This window comes from Nelumbo nucifera, chromosome 8, assembly GCF_055504915.1.
Source record: "Nelumbo nucifera cultivar China Antique chromosome 8, China Antique-T2T, whole genome shotgun sequence".
NCBI classification, from domain to species: domain Eukaryota; kingdom Viridiplantae; phylum Streptophyta; class Magnoliopsida; order Proteales; family Nelumbonaceae; genus Nelumbo; species Nelumbo nucifera.
Genome location: NC_142656.1, coordinates 24,192,862 through 24,217,374, shown reverse-complemented (window position 1 = coordinate 24,217,374; position 24,513 = coordinate 24,192,862). Strand labels below are relative to the sequence as shown.

Genomic DNA, 24,513 nt, shown 5'->3' with positions numbered 1-24,513 from the left:
AGCGAGCAAGAGGGATTCTTCAGCTTGGAATCTACTATGCTTCCAATATTTACCATGAATCACATGTATATCTGGTGCTGCTTGAGTGCTTCTCAATAAAATCACGTAAGTAACATTCAGTATAGAGAAAGATCTCAAAATTTTGGTCCAGGTAACAGGGCTTTGCTCTGCAGTTGACTTGATTTATCAACTTAGTTTGACTACTTCTATGTCCCTTGCATAAGCAGGATTTTAGGTTGCAACTTGCAAGCCACCCAACCTCAAGTCTAACTGAAACAAGTGAACACCCAATGCAAGAAAATGCTTCTATGGTCTGGCTATTGATTTCAATTGTGAACTGCCAGCCACCCTTCTCACATTTACAGCTCCCAAATTTTAATTGAATAACTGATCTCAATCATAAAAGCTCATTAAATTCACTTGGTTTCTGGTAAGCAACAAATCCAGTTGATATTCAAATTGAATGATCCATGTACTTGTGAACTTTTGGAGCATTCTCATTCTTTTTTGGTATAAATTATTGGGCATTGAGGACCATAAGAAACAAAACATCTTCGTTATGGTCTTCCATTGCACTTTGGAGCAATAGTTCACCATCCAAAAGGAATCCTTCTCGGTTGCTAAAGAAATATAAAAATGAGGTTATTTTGAAAGTGCACTTCAGAGAAGAGTGTGGTTTCAAATTATGCTGAAGAGTGAAAACTAGAATCGCAATTTTCATTTAAGATGGTTTCAGAACCCCGCAAAAGCCAATTCATGTAGGCCCACACTCAAAATGAACATCTCAAATAGATACAGAAATCCATTAGTTCAGAAAATTAATACAAAGAGATGATCATTGAAGAGAAGTCGAACAACCATTGATGAGAAGAAATGGGATATTTTATTACTATTAAATTAAAAACACAGAAGTCAAAAATGAATGGCTGACTAGTAAATATGACAAGCATGAAAAAAGACATCATCGACACCAGAGTTCTCTAAAATATACAGCTAGTCATCTGGAGGAAAGAGTCTTGAGATCAACATCATTTAGAAAAGAAGGGACAACTACTGCTGGCTGAACAATGAATCCTGCCTTCTGGCAAGCATCTTCAAGAAGCTTCACTTGTGAAGGTCCATCTGGACAGAACGCAATCACGGCTCCACCACTTCCAGTAAATTTTGACGCGGCTCCCACCTTTCTAGCCACCTCTACCATCTCTATGTTCATAGCACCAAGGGCTTCATCCCCAAACATCCGCCTAGAAAACACCCAAAATGTGTATCAAGCTAAAAAGGAATGACAAATAAAAAGATAAAACAAAAACTAAAAAAGAGAAAACCTGGAATATGAGAACTAATAAGATCCATCATAATACTTGAGTTAAATTTCACCAACTTAAATGTTATCCCATGGTCAAACCAACCATGAAAAATTAATATGATATTAAAAGTTCAAGGGATCATATTGTGAGAGAACCTATGTACTGTGGAAGTGGTAGAATCTTGATTCTCAGAAGAACGGTATAAACATGTTATTTCTTATTACACTGCAAAGTTGATGCCAAAATAGCTTTTGGGAAAATTACAAAAAGAAGAGGTATGATTTAAATTCTCTATACCAAATATCAACAAAAAAAAAACTCTTTGCCAACATCATTCAGTAAACTGTTTGCATTAATCTTTCTTGTTTCTAAAGTTAGTCCCAGATCTAATACAAACCCCGTTTTGTATTACTTGTTTTATCAACTAAAAATAAAAAAGATGACTATGTCTTTATATTCTTTCCCCTGCACTGCCACTATTTTGATTGAAAATTAACTTGCTGGAATCATGTTGTTGGAAATCAAAATAGATAAATGATTAATTAAATAAATATGAAAATTGAAAACAGAAGAAAACAGAATTGTACTTTGGCAGTCAGGTTATGCGTAAAAGTAGAAATACAAAGGAAAAAGGAAAAAAATGCTTTATTAATGGACCTCTCCTCAATAATAATAAAAATCAATTAAAAAGATTATTAGATGTGTAAAAGCCATTTTAAAAATAGTGAGCAAAAATTGAACAAAAGGAGGAATAAGTGGGCAGAAGTTCTTTTTTTCGCAAAGATTTTTGTTTCGCAATCCCTTTTTTATCAGCAGAAAAAGGAAATTTTTTTATCACAATCCCTTATTGTAAATGAAAATTTAGAAGTGCCCCAAATAGTAATTTTTCCATAGCTTTTTCTTTTCATTTCCCCCTTTTCCAGGGCTTACCTTCGAAGATCAAAATTACGATTCATGAGGTCTGCAAGTTTGTTGTAGTCCTTCTCAAGTAGGGCTGTACGTCCTTCTAAACCAATATTTGCAACTTCTGTCATTGATGATATGATAAACTCATCACCATCAAGCCACCTCTTGCGAACAGTACTATGTACCTGTTTTGACAAATTTGATGAACAACTCATATTAAACAATAAAATAGACAAAAAAGTAGCATGGCATGGAAACAAGATTCAATGGGTTGCACCAAGATGAACTTTAAGGTTAAAAATAACAAGGATAGTATATATTTTCTTAACACCAAGATGATCTGTACTACACTACTAATCATAGTTTTCAAGGTGTCTAGGCGATTCTGGGCGACACTGGGGCGCCTAGTCTCCTAGTTGCCTAGGCGTCACCCAGGCAATAAAAATTTTATAATACAAAAAACTAACTTTTGGCTAGTTCCCTAGTTTTATATATCATTCAGCATGTATATTAATTGGAAAAATGGCAATTCTCTTTAGTAAGAACATTAAATTTCCTTTAAATATGTGGTAAATCATCACATCTAAAAAATAAAAATCTTTTACATATACTAATTTCATTATTTTCAAAAATAATACTACTATAACAAGTATTTAAAAGAGCAATTTCATATCAATTAGCAGCTAAATAAGGTTATTAACTTTATATGATAAATATTCAAGATGGAATGTAAAATAGAAAAAACAAGGATGGAGTTTCTGTTTTATTTAATTAGAGAGAGAGAAAGAATAGAAAAAAAAACCTCCTTATAATTATATCCTTTCTTTCCTCTTTCTTTTTTTCTTTCTTTCTCTCTTTTTCTCTCTTCAAAACCCCTTGATCTTTTAAATTTCAATAATAAAACATTAAAATAAGGTATAATTGATATATATATATAGCATATAATAAAATCTTTTAGCATACATTAATAAGATACAGCAATATAAATGATATTATAACAGATGCCTGCCTTGTCATTTTTGTCGCCTAGGCGGGTGCCTAGTTGCTAAAAGTCAAGGCGTTTGGGCAAGGCGCCCAGCCAAGGGTGCCTAGTCACCTAGGCAACACCTTGACAACTATGCTACTAGTCTATAATCTTGGACCATTACACTTGTTTTTTCTCCATCAGTTTCTAACCTAGAAATCAAGTGGAATGCATCAAACAGCAGCCCTCTCCTTCCACACGTAGTACATCACATGGCACATACAAGCTGATGTGCATAGTACTACTCCTTCAACAAGTATCCCCCAGTGTTGTAATAGGCTGCCAATGTATTATATTGCATATTCCTTTATCAAGAAACTATTAATTTGATGAAAAAACTGCAACATAGATTTAATATAATAAGAAAACATACAGCTTGGACTTTCTAATATTTAACTACTGTATGACAAAGTATGCTCAAATAATGGATAGATGCAAGGGCAATGACAAAACAGGAGAATATTTATACAAGAAACCAAGAGGCATTCCCAGTGAATGAGAGAACACAACTGACTACAGGAATATTTGCATCTTCTGTCAGTTAAGTTTATAAATTGAAGAGGGATACATGACATTATAGGAAGCCAACCTTGCCAGAATCACTTGGGTTTTCAGCGTAAATGAGATAGAGAGGAGGAAGGAGACTAATATCCATGGGAGTATACAAACCATGTCCCAAGTTATCCATGTGCTCCTTGTTGAATTCCTGTCAAAGAATCAATCAGAATGGTTATATTTCTTGTTTTCATATTAAACAAATTCACAAAAAGCAACAAGGAATCTGACAACTGGAAAATGACAAAATTGGACCAATTGAAAATTACTTCAAAATTTAAAATATTACAGTACCATGTATACAAGGCCGCCATAGACCTGTGCGACCCGATCTTGAAGACCAGCAACAATTCCAAGTTCTTTTTCTGCATTAAGAATTAGATTGGGCCTGACCTCAACTTTAACCAGGTGTCTGACCTTGTAGAAATCAAGTAAGCAACTTAAAGCAGCACAAACAATGGCACTGGAACCAGAAAGCCCTGTCTGAAATACCAAAACCATAATAAAAACTTTGGCCATATGTTGCAATTAGGAAAAGAGATTCTCTTTAAGTGTGAGAAAATGTTTTTCCATAAAGAATAAGAGCTATAAAAATGCAAAAATCCAATTACTGTAACAAAAGTACCTAGATTTTATAAACCATTAATAATTTCCAAATACTTAAATGCAATATTGAAATGTACATATTTACATGTCAATTTTCATTAACAAAAAGGGAGAAATAACTAACTCTTCTTTAAATCATCATGTTAACAATTAATGTTGGTTAAATGATAAACTTGCCTACATTTGTGCTGAGAATGAATATCAAATCTAGCACTTTGATGTTTGACTCTATCAAATAATGATGTATTTGGCACAGATGACATTCTTGAATTCACATTTCCCAGAAAGTTGTTGCACATTCCTAGATCACTCATTTGTTTCTCAGAAGTTGGATGCAAAAAAAATTGTTTATTAGTCTTCTGTAACCATAATAAAAATGGTTTAGAAGATGATCTGGAAACCATTTCTCCATACAAATCATGGATGAGATGGGAAAAAAATATTAAGATTCAAATATGCCCATCATATAGTTAATGTTTAATGGGGTGAATTAACATGAACATGTAACAAGAAGTTCTTTGTTTTTAAGTAAAACAGGATGAAGTTACAGAAGACAAGGGTAGTGACACGGAACAGATCTTCTAAAAAGGATAAGAAATTAAGAGCAAACATGGATTCATGATCTTCTATAAGCAGATGAAGTGTGACACCAGTTGGCTAGCCAGTTCTTTTATATTCTTTCTGCCACTTTTGTCAAATATTACCTGGTGAGGAATTTTGGTATCAAGTGAGAGTGTTAAATTTCCACCATTAAGATCAATATGTACTATGAAATTATGCAATAAACTATTTCTTAATAGAAATCATGAAGCCTTCAAAAAAATAGAAACCATGGATAAGGTGTGCAAAAATATCAAGATACAATAATATTTCCATCATATAATTAATGTGGTGAAGTTTCATTGTAATGCACATGTAACAAGCAGTCAAGCAGTTCTCTTATACTACCTGCTCTTGTTCTCAAATGTTACCTGGCGAGGAATGTTGGTATCATATGAGAGTGTAAAATTGCCACCATTAAGATCAATCTTGTTATCCTTGCAATAATTGTAAAAAACTTTGCAAACAGCCATAAGCAAGCGCACCCCTCCATAGTAACCTTCACTTTGCAACCGATTTACCTGTAGGAAGAATCTATTAGCAAAATGAATTGCTTCCAAACTGCACAGAAACTCCATATAGAGAATTTTCCAACAAATGCAATCCATTCTTGTATAGATGCCACATATGCTTGAGAAATTTGGAGATAGAGGAATAACTTGGAAAAGCATTTGAAGAGGGAGTTAATTAAATAACGAGTCAACAGATTCTTTGTTTCTATAAAACCAAAGTTCTATCTATTGCTTGTCCTCGTAAATCAACTATTTATCTTATTTAGTAAAGATGAGGTACATTGTATTATCATACAGAAATTAAAAAGGGCATAGCCCATATACAATAGGTATTTGCTTATAAAAAGGGGAAAAATTAACAGTTTCGCTTTGTTTAAAAAAAATCCCTGGCATAACAATATTCTTTAATAGCACATTAACAAAGAAAAAGAACTTGGCTTACAAAGAATGATCAGCAAAAAGAGATAAACTTTTCTTTTCATGTTCTTTTTTTTATTAGAAATAGAATGCTCACATTTGTAAGAATATAGGGGAGGAAAGGAAGTAAATAGTAGTTCATAGCACTCTAAATATCATTTTATTTAGAGATTATATTATTTTATTCTTGAAGGCTGACCTGGAAAACATCAACAACTTAAAAAGGGTAATCACTTGTTTTGAGAAGGTGTCAGGTCTTCAAGTAAACTTCTCTAAGGGGGCGTTCTTTTTCTGGATTTTGAGAGGGGGGAAAGATGGTCAATGGGATTTTGATTCCCATTGACCAAGAATTCCATGTTCTTATTTCAGATTTATGTGAGTTTATTTTCCTGGGTATCACTTATCCGGGTAAGTGATACCCATCTCCTAGGTGGGTAAATAACTTTTCCACCTTGGAGGAAAGTTGCCAACACTTGAATGAGACAAAAATGCCCCTTGTAATAATGGATTTTTATGACTAAAATGGTCATTGCCTTTTACATGGGAAATAAAAGAACATGGGTAAATGCACTTACCTAGGTAAGTCTTTCCTGGGAAGCACTTACCTGGGTAAGTGCATTTACCCGGGTAAATAACTTACCGAAAAGCGAACAGGGCCTAAGAGTAACATTGTGGGAATAAACACAAATGAGAGTCTGGTGAATAGGTTCAAGGAGGTGTTAGGGTGTAAAGTGGAGAAGCTTCCCATTTCTTATTTGGTGATGCCCCTTGGAGGGAATCCAAGAAGCCAAAGTTTTTGGGATCCAACAGCAGAGAAGTGTGAAAAAAAGGTTGGTTACATGAAAGAAAGCTACCTTTCAAAAGGAGGAAGGCTCACTTTAATCAAGGCCTCTTTGGCTAACTTACTAATTTATTATCTTCCACTCTTCCAAATTCCAGCCAAGGTCAAAAACGGACATGAAAAACTCCAGCAGGACTTCATGTGGGACGGGGGTGGAGAGAAGAAAAACCACCTAGTCAGTTGGGTTCAAGTTTGCAAAATACAGATCAAAGGAAGTTGGAGGTCTTGGCTTAGGTCATATCGAGGAATGTAGCTCTTCTAGGGAAATGGATATGGTGATATCCCCTTGAAACAGGTGCTCTTTGGACTTCTGTTATCAGCAACAAATATGGGAAGAATGCCAATGGTTGGGATAGCAAGTTCCACTTGAATCGAATGAAAGCCAGAAATCCTTGGAAAGGCATCTCTTCTTTCTACAACACCTTTATTTCTTTTATTAGATACAAAGTGTGGAGTGGGGATAAAATCAAATTCTGGACTGACCTCTGGTGGAGAGAAAAAACATTGACTAACTCTTACGCCCCCCCCCCTTCTTATTTAACCTTTCCCAAACCCAAGAAGCCAGCATTGCTTCATGTCTTCCTACTTTGCCTCCTGTAACAAATTGGAACCTAAGTTTAAGAAGACCTTTAAGGGATATAGAGATTGCTAAAACTCACAGATTTGCTACATTCCTTAAGAGAGGTCTACATTTGCCCTTCAAATCCAGACTAATGAATCTAGAATCACCATGCTGGTAAGTCCTCAACTAAGTCTTTTTTCAGGGCCTTGGTGCCAGGAGCCAATAACTCTAGGTTCCCTTTCAAGGGGGTTTGTGGTGCACGGTGATTCAAGCAGTAATGTGGAGCGTGTGGGAAGAACAAAACAACCACATTTTTTATAACAAAGCTAGATCCTTTGATTACCTAATCACATTCATTTGAATGTGGTGGAGACTTTGTTCTCTTCCCCCAGTCCTCTAAGAGTTACCAGCTTCCCTCAATTGAGAGAAGGAATTGACACTGGGCTTTCATGAAAGTGCTCTTGAAAACCCTGGAGCAACAGGGATTGTTTTTAGGGGGAGAGGATTTTGTAAGAGGGACCTTTAGAAAAATGGAAGAAAGTCCTTGTTGGACACTGAAGACTATGAATAACACTCAGGTGGTTAGTGAGAAGAAAATTCCCAACGTCAAAAGTGATGTTGTCAGAGAGAGAAGGATTTTGTTAGGGGAAAATTCTAACAATGATAAAATTGTAAAGAAGATCAGGTGTTTGAGAAAAAATGCAGTGTTAGAATTAGAAAGGGTAGCTTCAAAGCAAAAGGATTCTGGAGTTTTTGTGAAGGTTCTGAGACTACAAAGAGAAGATCCAGAGCACAGAAAATTCAAATAGTTCAGGTTTCAAAGGTGTTCGCCAGGCTGAAGGGGGGCTATTTGGTTTGTGTTGTGTTAAGAAGGTGAAGAAAACAAAGAAGATTTTGAAGAAAAGTAATGAGGATTCTTTCAAAGAGGGTGGTGTTAAGATGCAATAAGATTAAAAGGATTTGAGGGGCCCAGGTCTTTTAGAAGGAAGGTTTTGGTCTGGTTGGGAGGGGTGACATTTGTGTTGTTGTTTAGCTTACTATAGTTCTCACTTTGGATTTGGTCTTTGTTTTAGGGGTGGTGGCTGTTGTTCTTTTTCTGTTTTTTATTTGGTTTGTTGGTTGGGGCTTCTTCTATCTTTTGTGGGATGGTTTTTTTGCTTGCTCTTTGGGGCTGGGTGATTTTTCATCACCTTTGTTGTACCTTCCTCTCCTTTCTTGAATAATTTTATTTTTTATTTTTCTTAAAAAAAATGGAGCAGAAGGGAATTGGTGGTGTGTTCAAGAGGAGGGATAGAAGCCCATGGTGGGTCTTCAGTGAGATTGCCAATTCTACAAAGGCTGAAATCCTATCTGTGTTAAGTGGACTCTTTATTCAAGGAGCTAGGCTTAACAACTGTAGTCATCAAAGGTGATTGATTCTTTTTTTTTTTTTTGATAATTATCAAAGGCGATTCTATTAATACAATCAAGTGTCTAGGGGAGAAGGAAGGCGCACTTTGGAGGTTGGCTCACTATTTGGATGAGGCAAGAGATCTTTTAAAGCCAATCTGGATTCTTAGAGAGTAAATTCTGTAGCAGATAGCTTGGCCAAATCTGGTGCATACAAGGAAAACTTGTAGAAATATGCCTATGTAAACCTGTGTTTGGCTTGCCTCCTTTGTACATTTTCTCATGTACTCTCTTTTGCTAATAATACTCTAAACAAGGTAGCAAGCAAAAGCCATGCATGACAAGACTACAAACTCACCAGTATGACTAAAATCTCTGAAATCCTAAGCTTCCCAAAAGATCAAGCTCAAATTTTAAAGGGAAAAGAAGCTCATAAATTAAACAAACAGCTCAAGCCGGGGGGGGAGCAGAGAGAGAGAGAGAGAAATCGGTGACACTAATGCACTTCACAATCTTGGCCAGACGAATTCTAGTTAACAACATAGGTTCCGGTTGGAACTCACAGAGAAAAAGAAAAAAAAAAAAACGCAAGAAAAGAACTGTATGATAGATAGTTTAGAGTCCAAATCACCTAAAACACATGAATATCTAATAATTGTTTCCCAACAGTATTAATCAAATCAAATTACATAAAAAGGAAAAGATTCCCATTCTACCAATTCAACTCAGTGTCCAAGCATAAAAGACTCGATCTTTCACTTAAATGGCATTACGCGCATAATAAGCTCAGTGAATCTAATCCAGCAATTCTAGAAGCAGTCACAAAACACACTACATGCAATTGTAATCCACACATCAAGAACAGCAAAACGTTTCATACAATACGTGAAATATCTTAAATGCGCCGCAGATCTGGATACAAGAATCAAAACAAGCAGAAAAGAAGTAACAGAGAGAAAGAAAGAGAGGGAGAGAGAACCATATGAGTAATTGAATTGAACTGAACGAGATCATGAATAGGGTGAGGACGGATGACGAGATGTTCAGACGGCTCCAACCGAACAGAAGCCCAGAAATTGCCGAGGCTGAAAGAGATAGTCCGGCCGTAGTAGACATCGCTAGGGTTTCCGAGGAGGCCGACCCTAGCATAGGCCTTGTGCTCGATGAAGGCGAGAGAACCATTTTCTACAGCACCGGTGGCCGAATAGTCAGTCATCGTTGCTTCTCTCTTCCTCCCGGAATGATCTCCGGTCTCAGTCCTTTTTTCTTCCTTCTTTTACGTTTCACTTGACTTCCTGCTCTTTTACGTCTCTCTCTCTCTCTGCAAATGTGCCACGTCGGAACCAGTTCGCCGTTTCCACTTTTATCCGTCTTTTTGGTATCGATGTCGTTCATCAAAAAACGATGCCACGTCGGAGTCAGTTTGACGTTTCCACTTTTATCGCCTATAATGCTGGTTCATCATCGGTGAGCCCTTGCTCCCAATGGTTATGTATATGTGATGTGGTGTCGATGTGTATCCTATGTGTAGTCTGATGTGGCAGCATGAGTAATGTTTCGGTGTTTCGTGGCCCATCAGAACTTTAAACGCAAATGTGCATTTTAACTCTAGACATTCAAGCTTGCCTCGTAGAAATAGTGTTAGGTTCAATTTGAGCTCGAGTCCGATTCGAGGTAGAGACTCGACTTCGAACTCGGCTCGGTTCAAAAGATTGCAAGTTCGAGCTTGGTCGAGTCAAGAATTTTCTAAAAAATAAAAATTATACATATAAAAATAATTTATTATTTTATATACAAAAAATAAGATTTATAAAAATTATTTACTATTATACATAAAAAATATAAATATTATACAATATATTATTATTATATATAATAAAAAATATTTATTATTATTATTATTAGTAGTAGTAGTAGTAGTAGTAGTATTAGTATTAGTATTAGTATATATTTATATGTATGTATATATAAAATAAAAAATATTTATTTATTATATTAGGCTCGATTAGCAAACGAGCCTATATATTAGGCTCAAGTTCGGTTTAAATCGAGTCAAGCTTTTCACGAGTCGAGCTCAAATAACTCAAGCCACCCCTAAATTCTAAGTAGGGTTTTTGCCAAGTCTTCACTTCTTCTTCACCACCAACCTCTTTCCCCCTCACCGCTTATATGCTACAGTGCAACTATTGTCGTAGGAGGTCATTGCCGGTAAGTTTTTCGATGTTTCATTCTTTCTTCTGATTTTTTATCAATAACTGCAAATTCATTAGAATTAAGAAATATGTGTACAGAAAAATACAAGGATTGGGAGATAAACTCTCTTATCTCCCCTCCTAAATTATGTTTTTTGTAGTTGTGCCCAAAAAATATTTTCTCTTCCCACCCCTTGCTTTGCCAATACCAATAGAGCAATGAAGCAATTTACTTTTCTCTTAACCCATCGTATTCTTACTTCCATATCTTTGGTCAACCAATTAAACTTGTTCTTTTCATTGTTGTAGTGACATAGCTTCATTTCTTTACTCATTAGCCATCCCACTACCAGCTATGATTTCCTTCAATAATTAGTTTCCTGTTATTCAATAGTCTTGCCCTTCGTACTCCTATCATAGCCATAACCTCTGCCCTGAGAGAATCCCCCACACTGGCTGGACCTGAGAATAAGGTTTTAACCTTCCCCTCCTCGTCTCTAAACACCCCACCAATTCCTGACAAACTAGGATTCCCTATACTGCTATCATCGAAGTTAAGTTTGATGAATCCTACGTTTGGTGAAAACCACAATGGGTTGGTGGGGTTCTTTTTAAGGGCAAAATCTGCCACTTCCTTCCAGTTCCTATGTAGATCATCCGTTGTGATAAAAGATAATAGTTCCAATGATTTTAGTCAATGTATAGTTCTAATTGTGACAGATTCAATTAAAGCCTCCCTACTTCTTTCCTTCCTTAAGAAAATTCTTGAGTTTCTTTCCTCCCAAACCATCCACAGTATAGCTGCCCTTCCACATCTCCACATGATTCTTCCCCTCTTCTTTGGCCATTCAAAGGTTGTAGGGGCAAAGCGGCTAGGAACATCAACTAGTGGATTCCACCTGTGCCCAAATAAAGAAAGAAACCATTCCCACAAATATGCAACAAAAGGATAGAAAATCAGTAAGTGGTAGCATGCTTCACCATTAGTCTTACACAAAGCACACTTGGGAGATAAACACCAATTTGGTCTCTTTTTTTGGAGCAAGTCATAGGTATTGATATTCTTATGAACAGCTTCCCAACAAAAAGCTACAATTCCGGATGGGATAGGCTTGCACCATATCTCTTTAGCAAGAGTTGAAAGAGGTAGTGGAGGGTTCAGAATGGGCTTTGAAGAATGAGGCACAAGAAAACATGCCCAAAGAAGAACAAGTCCAAATGCGACCATCCGGATTAATAGGGTCCAAGAAGACTTCTTCCAAGGTGTGAAGTAGGTTAAGCATATTAGGCATGTCAAAATCCCTTATTCCCCTTCTAAAACCCAAATCCCAACTAAAGCCATTATTAGAGTTTGAAGGACCCAACAAGTTGGAGATGGAAGATTATGTTTAGCAGATAAAGCAAATAACGAGGGGAATTGATCTTTTAGATGGTAGTTTCCAACCTAAACGTGTTCCAGAATTTTATATGAATTCTTTCTTTTGATTTGTACGTGAAAACTTTTCTCATTCCTATGCTCTATTTTGCATCACCATGTTCTGTCGATCTCTCATTCTAGAGTTGGACAAGATCATCGGAAATAACCAACATTCTAATATTGTTTATTTTTAATGTTTTCCTTACTGTTTTCAGGACAAGAGTCCTGATTATTATTATTTTTTTTGTGTATGCTTAAATATGCTAAGATTTTTCTATGTTTGCTTAGAAAAAATTGCATTACATGCTCAACCTATCAGGATAGTTTTTGAAAACAAACTTTAGCTTTATGTGTGAAGGAACAAACTTTAGCTTTACAAATGATTCAATCATCCAAAACTAGAAGAAACCTAAACCAGATGGTGTCTCAGGCTAATCCCAACAAGTCATTAATTCGATCATCACTAACCCTACAAATTTACAGATGATCTAGTCATCCACAAGACCATAACCAATAGAAACCTCAACCAGATGGTGTGAAATTTTCATATCAGCATAATAGTAGACAAGTACAGCTTTGAGCTGATGGCCTCCAAATATGTGACAAAGACCAGTTTTTGCTAGTAGAGATATGATTAAAAGTTGGAGGAGATGACCTTATTTTTAATGTTAACTGGATGGATGTCTTAAGGTGTGTAATTCCTTTCTTTACACACATGATCTCTCTTGAAATTGAGGGCATTCCCTTTGCCATTCTAGTGCATCATTAATAAATTTGTAGAGCATTCATGTCTTTCATTCTCTTGTTTGCTTAAGGGACTGCAGTCACACAGTTTGTTGAATTTCTAGGATAGACTAATTATCTCTTTTCTTTTTATTTTTTTTCTTTTTTTTCTTTCTTTCCCTACCTTGCAATGGGCACAAAATGACATCGTGAGTGAGACAAACTCAATACACTACTAGTACCTTGCAACAAGCATGAAAATGACAACTCATGTCGTAACGAATTGAGGATAGAGTTTGAGATTAGAAACATCCACCTATGGGTGATTGGCGTTCCTTCTAGTCACAACGAGTTGTGACAATGTGCCTCGAAAGTGATTGAACAGACGACCGAACACGTCAATCAGACTTAGATCTTGTCCTTGATACGTGGCCACATGAAAACCCATAAAGGGCTGTAGCCAACACGTGTTGTGCAAGAATCCTTAGGAGAAAGGAAACTTTGTCATTAAAGGATCACACTAATCATGTGGAGAAACCCTAATGGTACTTCCTTAATAGCTGACATAAGGACAATTATCCCATTTCCTAATAGAAAAGGTCTTCTTTTAAATTCTTCTCCTTATAACTATGAGATCCTATCTATCAAAAGGGGGACGGAACACGATCTCTCTCCATCATCACCTGAAACTTCCCAAGCCTCATTGGAAACCAAATCCCACTTGAAACCTCAACTTGGAACCTTAACCTAAACCCCTATTCCATCTTCATCTTTCAAGGAGACCATCCCATACTGCCTCACCACCATACTTGCAAATCAAATTTAGATAATGTGTTAATAAAATTAGATTTTAATTTGAATAAAAGTAGACCTTTTGCATCCTTATTTAATGATTATACATTTTGAAAGATATAAAAGAGGATATGAAAGTTACATGTTCATCCCAAAAGATTCAATATTTTATTTGGAGATGTTGTAGATATGCTCTTGTTGTGAATTAAAGACTATGCAAAGTTGCCAACTAGCCTATTAAAAAAGTCCAGATGGTTGTAGTGGAGACTTACAACTAAGCCCTACTTTCATCCGAGTTGGGGGATCTAGGGGTTTGGGGAAGGGCTACCCCATATTGTGTTGACCTTATGTCTTTTGATGATAACAAACTCATTGAGAATACTAATGTTATGAGTTACAAATGAGCAACTATATCAAATGATTCTCTTAGAAGAACTATCTAAGGAGTGCAAGAATATTCTTATGAACAAGAAGAAAAAAATGAAGAAATCAAGTTCTAGAATCTTAAAGTGATGTTATTTGTTAGGACTTGGTGTAATTAGATGATAAGAATGCACTATATGGGCTAAACTCAAACCTGCCCTAGTTTTACCACATCCCTAAATACTAATGGTTAAGTTAGAAAAGATTCTTATGCTCTTCCTAGACTTAAAGACTGAGTTACTAAGAAAAATATAAGTATGAAAGACTAAGGAATCAACTTCCAAACCTTAGGAGTTTCCTACCCAATATTCGAAGGTTGGGACATAATCGATAGTCAATTGCTCATAAGGTAGTAGTTGACTACTTATAACAGTCGAGACTATTATCACCTAATAGTTGACTACCTGTAATAATCGAACCTAGTGCCATACTGGTTTTAATCAGTAACCGACTATCCAATAGACTATAGTTAACTATGCAAAACAATTAAGATTGAGTTACAAGTAACAAGCAATAGTCGAAATGCATATTTGAATTCGATTATGTAATCACTGATTCAAATTCAATTCAATATTCCTTGAACATCTAAAATGTGTATTCAAATTCGATTTGAATAAAATATTGGATATTCGATTTTGAATTCGACCATTTGAAGGAATGGTGGGTTTTAATCCCTTGATTTGCAACAAGGTATGGGCGGGTGAGGGCGATGATTGACGAGTAATTCAAAGTTTTACCATTCAAAGGACAAAAAAAGAGGTATGAAATAGTGAAACGTCTCTTCATTATTATTTTTTATTAGTAGAATAAAAAATAAGAAGTATGAAATGTCTTTTCATTGTTATTTTTTATTAATAAAATAAAATGACATTAAGAAGGAAGTCTATGTTCCATTGAGATATGCCCTTTCATTATTCTTTTATATTAATAAAATAATATTAAATTAAAGTGTGATTTCATCAAGAAATTATCAAGTTTTCTCTTTTTGATAAAAATAATACTAATATATTTAGTTAATATGAATAAAGACAAACAATATACAAATGCAAGGCCATACTCCCTTTTATCAAAAAGATGTTATATCATTATATTTAGTATATTAATATAATTAATATATAATCGGAATAAGATATTTATCAAATCGAACTAGGTCATATTTGAATTTGATTGGATTCCATCGAATCTCAAATTTGAATTCAGATTTTCGAATACTGTTTACACCCCTAACTATTAGAAAAGAAAGATTCCCTCTTACAAGTAATAGTCAATTACTTGATTTTGATAATCAATTGCTTCATGAAAAAAAATGTGATTTTTCAATCATTTGAAGGCTTAATTGCTCTTTCTTCTATTGGTAAGCCTTCAAAATCGTTGGGAACACGCTTTGAATATTTTCCAAAGTGGTTTTATCCCTTCCCAATGGTTCTATAATGGCCACAAGCTCTCTAAGTTTGATTTATGCTATATATGCATGAATTTGATCTAAAAAATTCAAGGAAGTGAAGTGTGCTAAAGTGTTAAAAGTGAAAAAAGAACAAAAATCAAGAGACAAAAGAATGTAAAGAGATTTTGAGCAATAAAGAGTTTTATCTTTGTGAGAAAAATTAAATATCTTTTTATGCTATATTAAATCTCACAATAAACTTGAAACTCTTCGTATGCTATAACCCATTTACTATTATGTATTCTCTTGCATTTGAAGCTATGTATTGCGAATGAATGGTTTGAAAAATAAATGCTTATTTCATAAGTACTTATTTTTTAAATACTTATTTGTGTTTGGCAAATCCTTTCCAAATCTATTTACACTTATTTCTAGTACTTATTCGGGATACAGAGTTCGGTAAGCCACTTAACCAATAAGTACTTATTTTTGCAAAAACTGATAATTTAAGCCCCAACTTAACAAATGCATATAAATGTTATTTTATAAATACTATATTGAACTATTTCAATGAAAATGATAACTCTACCCTTAGCAACACACATGGGCCCACATGTCACACATGTGTCACTACTAAAATCATTAATAATACATAATAGTAATAGAAATTAATAATAACAATAATAATAATGTAGTATTTTCAAAAAGTAACTAAATTTCTTAAACTGTCCCTACTGTTTAGCTAATTGACAAACTTTGCCTTTACTGGTCATATATTATCTTAAAGTACCCCTACTGTTTCTGATAATTGTCATCATCGTTAAATGCTAACGACAAAAATGAAATATCAAATTTACCCTTTATTTTGGTTCAAATTAAAAAAAAACTCAAATCCAAACCATTGTAAAGTTGTCGCCAATTGGACGAAATGACCGCCAGTACCATCAGACACAACGTTGAACCCAACGGACTTGCACTACACAACAAACAACACTAGCATGGCTGGCTGAGAATGTCGTTGACGTCGAGACCTAATTAACTATTCTCTAGTACGGTCCGAACCATCTTGCTTGCCTGTAACGGCGCCAAAATCTTTTTCAATGTCCAAAGCCAAGGTCGGTTTGACCAAGTCCTCAAACGCGGTCAAGGCTTGACAAGTAAAGAGCTACTTCCATGAGCTCATTTGGGAATGAACGACAGTCCTCTTGGTCATTACACAATCTCTAAAGTTCTCTACTCACCAGCTGCAAGCGTAGAAGGAGAGGCTCCCGTCTCCTCCTTCATTTGCTCGATCCATGATTCAAGAGATTGGGTTGAGCTTAGAGATAACGCCCTTCTATTCGTATCTGTACTCATGGGTCGATTTCTTCAAAATCAAGACAAAATGTGGTGGTTTAAGAAGTCCGCCTGCACTTCTAGCAAGACAAAACCTCTCCACCTCTTCTCCAAGGTAAATAGGTAGATGACCTTCCGAAGTCCACCTCCACTTCTAGCAATCATTCCACCAAAAGCTCTCTGAACTGCCTCCACCTGTCTAGCTAGGTTTCCGAGGATGAAAGGACGATCTACGAAACTAGGAGCTGCTTTGGCACTTCGTAATCAACATGATTGGCTGACCTCCTAGTAAATGATATCATGATCTGAGAGAACTTGGAATACAGAGGGTCAATGTTAGTGATTAAAAATCTAAATGTTGAACTGTTGGAATATAGAGGGTTGCGTCAAACAACAATGGCCAACTTCAACCAGGAAGTTGAAGATTTTGGGATTTATAAATATGAGTTTATAAATCACAAGTTTTGGTTGGAAACTCAAATTGTGATTTTGGTTGGGAACTTAGTAGTTGCAGATATCATCAGCTCTTGCAACCCAACTCATATAGGGTTTAGAAAGAACTTTGACAACTCCACCATGACTCTTCTTCTTCTTCTCCAAAGATGTTGTTATAGTTCCGCTAGAGATCATTTGCCGACTAGTTCGGTTTGTCGAGGGTTTTCCAGCACAATCTCTCACCTCATCACTAAGTGGATTAGGAACCCGCTTCGTTCGAACGAAAACCACCATTTCTCTCCCCAAACTAGAGATATTGAGAAGAATAGGAACTCTGTGAGCATCGACACCAGAGTTGAATAAAATCAAGCACATGCGCCTAAGGTTCAAACGGTAGGCACCGACACCCCCACGTTTTAGATGACAAACATTGGCATTGGAGTGAAGACAAGGGCATTATTGTCATTTTTTCAAAATATAACAATCATGTGGTGTGACATGTGAGCGTATTACGATGGATTGTGACGGAACCCTAACAGTAGGGGAGTAATTAGTCAATTGTCAGAAACAATAAGGGTAGTTTAAGAAATTTGCCCTTTAAAAAATTACATTCAAAAAAGTACTTTCATAATGTACTTTAAAAGAATCACTTTTAAAAGTAACTTTATAAAACTACTTTCAAAAACAACAATAATAAAATAATAATTATTATAACAAACAAGAAAGCAATTCATTCGAATATCATTTTTATTAACAACAAAAAATAATAATACTAATAAAAATATTGGCAATAAAAATAATAATTATTAAAGTTAACAACAACAACAACAACAACAACAATAATACTAACAAACAACACTAATAACAACAATAACAAATTATAATAATAAAAAAAGCAATAATAATAATAATAATGATAATAATAATAATAATAATAATAATAATAATAATAATAATAATAATAATAATAATAATAATAATAATAATAATAAATTTTATATTAGTAATAAACTAACAATAATAATATTGTATAAATACTAATATCACAGTAAAATAGATAATAAAATCGGACTATCATTCTATTCATGAAGAAAAAAATCTCAACGTTGTTTTTTGTCTAATTAGTCATAAAGGAAATTACAATATCATATAAAAATGACGAAAAAATCATAAATGGATAGGAACGTTAAAAAATGGTTTAGAAGTCACCATACTTAGAATTACTGCCAGCTAGATGGTTGGGTGTCGTCCTAAACTCAAATATGGCGAGAAACAACAATAAAATTAATTAGTTTTCAATAAAAAACTAAAGAATCTCAAAAAACAATGCAAGAACGAAAAATATATCAAGTGAGGTTTCACATATTTGGACACAATAAATGGTTGAAAAGTCGTCAATCATCCATTGTAAGCTCCCTGTTGCTATTGCCGCTACAAGCTCCCTACACAAATGGAGAAGACGATATGGGCTAGGCATTTTCTTTATTTTCAAGGGCATAGGTGGTCATTTTGAAATTTTTTAGGATAATTTTGTCCTAGTGAAATGAAATAAGCACTTATTCTATAAGTATTTAAAATAAATCGGCCCTAGGTTACTTATTTTTTAAGCACCTATTTTTAAAATAAGTATTTGTTATGAGCTTTTTTGCTAAACATAAATAAGTATTTATTTTCCACTTATTGTGTGGTCCCGCCACTTATTTTAAGTGATACCAAATGGGGTTTGAGTAATTTTGATTTATATTTGCATATCAACCTTGTAGAGGCATTATATTGTGCTTTTTGTATACCATGTCATTATTGTTGTATTTGATCAGCTAATAGTTTCTAATTGAATGTTGTTAAGCATTCTAAGATTGAACACCATAAGGTTGGGATAGCACCCATAAATCTATCTAGTAGAAGGTCTTGTTGGCACCCATATGTTCAACTATTATAAACATCTTATTAGCACTCGAAAGTCTAATTGGTGTAAAGGTTTTGCTAGTGTGCATGGGAAGAGAATGTAGGCCTAGTTTGGTTGAACCTCTATAAATTTTATGTGTGCCTTTTGCTTTTTTGTGCCTGTTCTTGACATTTCTTGTTGATATTAATTCTCTACATTGTTATCTTTAATATACTACACAATATATTAGTGTTGTCTATCTTTATTGTATTATTAGTTTGAAGAAGACATTAGTTGGGGAAGAAACCTCATAGAACCCAATTTGCCCCCTCTTGGGTTTGGCTACCTGGGCAACATGAAAGGGAGAAAGATCAAAAGAAAGAAATAAAGAAATACTAGGCAAGAAAAAGAATATTCTTGATGACTTCTGCCCTCATTGTAAATTTGGCCTTGAATCCATAAAGCATGTTCTTCTATGGTCTAGCTTTCCAATCCCCTCTACATTAATGTTAGTAACTTCTTAGAGTGGGTCTTTGGTTGGTTTCTTTCAAATGTTAGTTGCCAAATGAAGAAGAAAAATGGCCTGCTTTCCACACTATATATAGACTACTAGGAGCTTTGGAAGTTTTAGAACAATTTGGTTTTCCGATATGTGGATCACAAACCTCTCCATATGCCTCTACTGTTAACCTCTTAAATGAATAGAACAATGTTGAGCCAATTTACCGCAACAAGCTCCTTTCCTATGCATGGGAACTTACTCCCTGAGGTTGGATGAAATGTAGTTGTGATGTATATTTTACCATCTCATTAGCTTTGACAATAATAGCTTGTTTATTCATGACCATAGGGGTGCCTTGATCATAGCATCAAGTGCCCACGAACAATTTCTCTCTGCAAGTGTTAATTGGAAGCTTCAAAGCTTGCATGCCCTCAAGTGTTAATTGAAACCTATGCCCTCCAGGTGGTCTAGATGATGGCTTCTTTGAATGACAACCCATTCTCCCCTATTGCTGAATCATATCAAACATTTCTAACTTCAGGAATAATTTCTTTCGAAGTGGAATCTTACATGTTCCTTATTCAGCCAACCAATTTGCCCACCCTCTCTCCAAGGCATTCACCTTGTGGTTCTTTTTGTGTTGGCCTAGGACTCCCTAGATGAATTTATAATGCCCTTGAGGCTGACTATCATATGATGTATCCTTCATAATGTTTTTTTTTCCCCTAATAAAGCCATCTTTTACTAAGAAAAAAAGAATCTTCAATCGTAATCAAACAAGGACCAAGTTTGGGTTATCAAGCTAAGCCAAGGTAGAAATGATCATTTCTAGCTTAGCTTGGAAGCCTACTTTGGCTCAACCCATAAATTCTTTGCTTGGGTCTATGTTTTGTATTTAGACTTGGCCCAACCTACAATATATGTGTATGTAAAGGCTTATGGATAAACACTATAGAAAAAGTAGGTTTCAAAATAAGTAGAACTAAAGTAGAATATATGCAATGCAAATTTAATAATAATAGAAGTGCAAATCAAGGTGCACTTAGGATTAGAGGTTAAGATAAAACTCAATGTGACATCTTTTGTTACCATGGTTTAATAATTCAAAACAATGGAGAGGCTGAGTAGGTCTCTTATAGAATAAGAATAGGATGGACAAAATGGAGGGGTACATTCAGTCTTATAGGATAGGCTAACACCATGTAAACTAAAAGGAAAATTCTATAAAATGGTTTTAAGGTGGGAGTGTCATATGGAGTGTTGGGTAGTCAATAAACAACATAACAATCGAAAAAAAAACGAGTATAACCAAAATGCAAATATTAAAATGGATGAACGAAAATGCTAAAAAGGATAGGCAAAAAATGAATTCATTAAAGAACCTAAGAGTAGCTCCAATATGTGCTAAAATAAGGGAAGGTAGACCAAGTTGAAAGGACTAAAACAGTAGAAGAACTAGGGATAAGAGAAAGTCTGTTGGTTGAGGTAGTAAGAAATGATTTAAGGGCTTATAATTAAGGGTGTCAATGGACCGGTTTTAAATTGGACCCCGTCCAGTCCAAAATCAGTTTGGATGGATTGGATGGACCAACAAGACATGTTGGATTGGACCAATCCAGTCCAAAATATTTATTAGATTGGATTGGACCTGGTCCGTCTGTAACAAATTTATATTGGATTGGGTTGGGTTAAGGCAATATCTAGTCCATTGATATAAGATAAGAATTTATGTGTCAATGGACTAGGTTTGTTTTGAAACAAATCTAAATGAAAATGAGTTTAAACAGATTAGATTGTCCATACATTCAATTGGACCGGCAGTCCGGATTTAGAATTTATGTGGTAGCTCCGGGCCAAATCTCCAACCTTAAATATAATATTTATGTATGTAAGGCAATTTTGGGCCCGACCAGGCCCAACCCTGAAAATTTGCGGGCTGGGCTAGGTTGGGCCTGACTGGAAATGACCACCTGCACCCCCCCCCCCCCCCCCCCGCACGCACACACACGAACCATGTGAAAATTCGGGCAGATTGGGTCCGCCCAAGTTGCACTTTCACTTCATCCAAACCCTAGCGAGTTCATGCATGGAAGGGTCTGCGCTAGGGCCCGGTCCCAAGTGGGATGGTAGGACTTAGGTGTATAGCACTCAATACCGTTGGACTGACTGGACAAGCCGGCTTGACGATTTCAAGAAAAGGAAAAGGGAAAAGCACGCGGAAATTCAAGGGCATTAACGTAATTTCAAGTGAAGATGAGGGTCCGTCGACGCTTTCAAATTTTGACATACAATGAACGAACGTTACACGCAACCTGGAAGCGGGTTCGAACGAAGAGAGCAATTGCCGCCGTTTTGGACACTCAATTCTTCTGCCTTGATATTACTCGCAACTACCTTCCAACGTAATTATCTCCTCCCTTTGTTTTCAGAAATTCCAACCCGTTTTCTCTTCAAAGCCCTAATCATCAACTGGTTGTCTACCTGTTTCAATCCTTTCCTGAGTCCTGACCATCTCCAAACCTAAAACCAGTTGGTTCTTTTATGTGTTCCATCGTTTCTCTGCTCAAAACCCAGAATTTTGTTGTTGTTGTTTTTTTTTGCTCCAAACCGCTCTTTCCATGCTTTCTCCATCTGGGCTTCTTATCTTTGCTTGCATTTTATTCAAAACTCAAACCTGAAGTGTGTTTTCTGGTTTAAGTGTTGGTGGTAGAAGAACAAACTATAGGGGTTACGACCCCAAGAAGGGAATCGATGAAAAGAAGGCGGGAAGAGGAGCTTCAGGAGGTGGATGATATGGAGAGTCATCACGGAAGGAAATGGACGAAAGGCGAAACGATTGGAAGAGGAAGCTTTGGTACGGTTTCCTTGGCCAGGGCGAAGAGACGGAATACGCGTCAAAGCTATTTCCCGCCTGTAATGGCCGTGAAGTGGGCCGAGGTCTCTCGCTCGTGTTCGCTTCAGAAGGAGAAAGAGGTTCTTGCCAACCTCGGTAGATGCCCTCACATTCTTCATTGCTTTGGAGATGAAATCACCACCGAGAATGGTGAGATGATCTATAACATGTTGTTGGAGTATGGGTCAGGAGGTACCCTAGCCGATCAGATAAAGAAGGCGAAAGCGAGTGGTGGGTTGCCGGAATCCGACGTCAAGCGTTATACCAGGTCGATTCTTGAGGGGCTTAATCACATTCATGCTCGGGGTTACGTTCATTGCGATATCAAGCCTGAAAATATCCTTCTCATGTCTCCTCCTGCATCTCCTTGTTGTTCTTCGAGGAAGAGGAAGAGAAAAAGCCGAGGTGGTGACTACGTTGTGAAGATTGGGGATTTTGGATTGGCAAAGAAGGTGTACCAGAACAAGAGGAAGTTGTTGGAGCCCTGCTGGAGAGGAACTCCTTTATACATGTCGCCAGAATCCATTATCGATAATATACAGGAGCCTCCATCGGATATATGGGCTCTTGGGTGCCTTGTGGTAGAGATGGTAAGTGGGAAGCCGGTATGGGATTCTGAACCAGACGTGGACGTCGATGATTTTCTCTCACAGATATGTTTGGGCCGTGAGTTGCCGAGGATACCAAGTGAGATGTCGAAAGAGGGGAAAGATTTTCTGAAGAGATGTTTTGTGAGGACGGCGAAGTATAGGTGGACGGCTGATATGCTCTTGCTTCACCCCTTCATTGCAGGAGAGGGTGTTCAAGAAGTAGGGGAGGTTCTGTGTTCTGAGCCATCAACAAGCGTGGTTTCGTCTTTGTGGTCGTGTTCTTTGACTGATTACTACATCCAACAAGAAGAGGCAAGAGCACAAACCAGTTCCTCCTCTTCCATAAATGACTGGAACCTTCTAGGTGAAGCAGATTCCCCTGTTTCTTCTTGGTCAGAAGATGTTGAGTCATTGAAGGTTCATGCTGTTGGGAAAACTGCAGAAGAAGAGATTAAAGTATATAGGAAGAGAAGGAAGTATAACACGTCTAGTGATGCATTTAAGACATCACCTCAGTCTTCATCAAGTACAGGCCAGCAGCAGTGGTCCAATCGGAACCTTGCAGCATCACCCGAGTCTATTCTTGCCATCCCTGCAGACATTTAGTGTTGAATTATGCATATATAAGAGGATAAGTGATGAGTCTATTTTCATAAGTGGTAGGTTTTGATAGGTCAGCATCCGTACGAGGTCTTTGACATTCTCTTTCCATTCTTTCAAAATTGGTTAAATCAATTCATTCATTGTAAATCTTGGATACAGAATTACAATTTGATTGACTTAATGAAATTCCTTGTTTTTGTTAACCATGCTTGTTGGATTATACTTATGTTTACTTGTTAAGCATTAATGAATATTAAATATATATGATGATGAACATGAATATTAAATACAATGGCTCCAAGTTTTAGGCTTTTTTCTTTTGATAAATTACTGGGATTGATGGAACTGTAGTCTAACAAAAGGAAGACTTACACAGTCAACTAATAGAATATTATGCAACACAAAAGAATAACAGGAAGTTCATCTAAGATCGTGTCTCTTTACTATTGCTTCATTAGTGAGCCAACCTGCTGCAGAATTTCCTTCCTGGAGAAGTGGAGAGTGCAAAAAATCGACTTAAGAGACTCTTCCTCTATTGGAAACATGTCCATGATGGTGGAGTTAACCTGCCATGATGAGTGGATATGTTGATTGAGACTATGCATGACTACTTGTGAGTC

General features: G+C 36.1%; 1 protein-coding gene and 1 pseudogene across 2 annotated transcripts; one reads left to right on the top strand and one right to left on the bottom strand.

Annotated features, from left to right (window-relative positions):
• Positions 1–860: 860 nt before the first annotated feature.
• On the bottom strand, positions 861–10,180 carry LOC104609170 (glucuronokinase 1-like). Its single transcript, XM_010275407.3, has 6 exons — positions 9,699–10,180; positions 5,370–5,519; positions 4,087–4,275; positions 3,827–3,943; positions 2,238–2,398; positions 861–1,244 (listed from the first exon to the last, which is right to left on the bottom strand). Exons 1-6 carry the CDS (start codon positions 9,933–9,935, stop codon positions 998–1,000), a joined length of 1,101 nt encoding a protein of 366 aa, XP_010273709.1. The 5' UTR covers positions 9,936–10,180; the 3' UTR covers positions 861–997.
• An 11,938-nt stretch (positions 10,181–22,118) lies between these two features.
• On the top strand, positions 22,119–24,096 carry LOC104609169 (mitogen-activated protein kinase kinase kinase 20 pseudogene; annotated as a pseudogene). The gene has a single exon (XR_016079113.1). The product of XR_016079113.1 is annotated as a mitogen-activated protein kinase kinase kinase 20 pseudogene (transcript).
• The last annotated feature ends 417 nt before the right edge of the window (positions 24,097–24,513 follow it).

Coding starts and splice junctions, on each gene's coding strand:
- LOC104609170 (XM_010275407.3), bottom strand. CDS start 9,935: ATGACTGACTATTCGGCCACCGGTGCTGTAGAAAATGGTTCTCTCGCC. Junction 5,520..9,698: donor TCAATTCAATTACTCATATG/GTTCTCTCTCCC, acceptor TTCTTCCTACAG/GTAAATCGGTTGCAAAGTGA. Junction 1,245..2,237: donor CGTAATTTTGATCTTCGAAG/GTAAGCCCTGGA, acceptor GGTGTTTTCTAG/GCGGATGTTTGGGGATGAAG.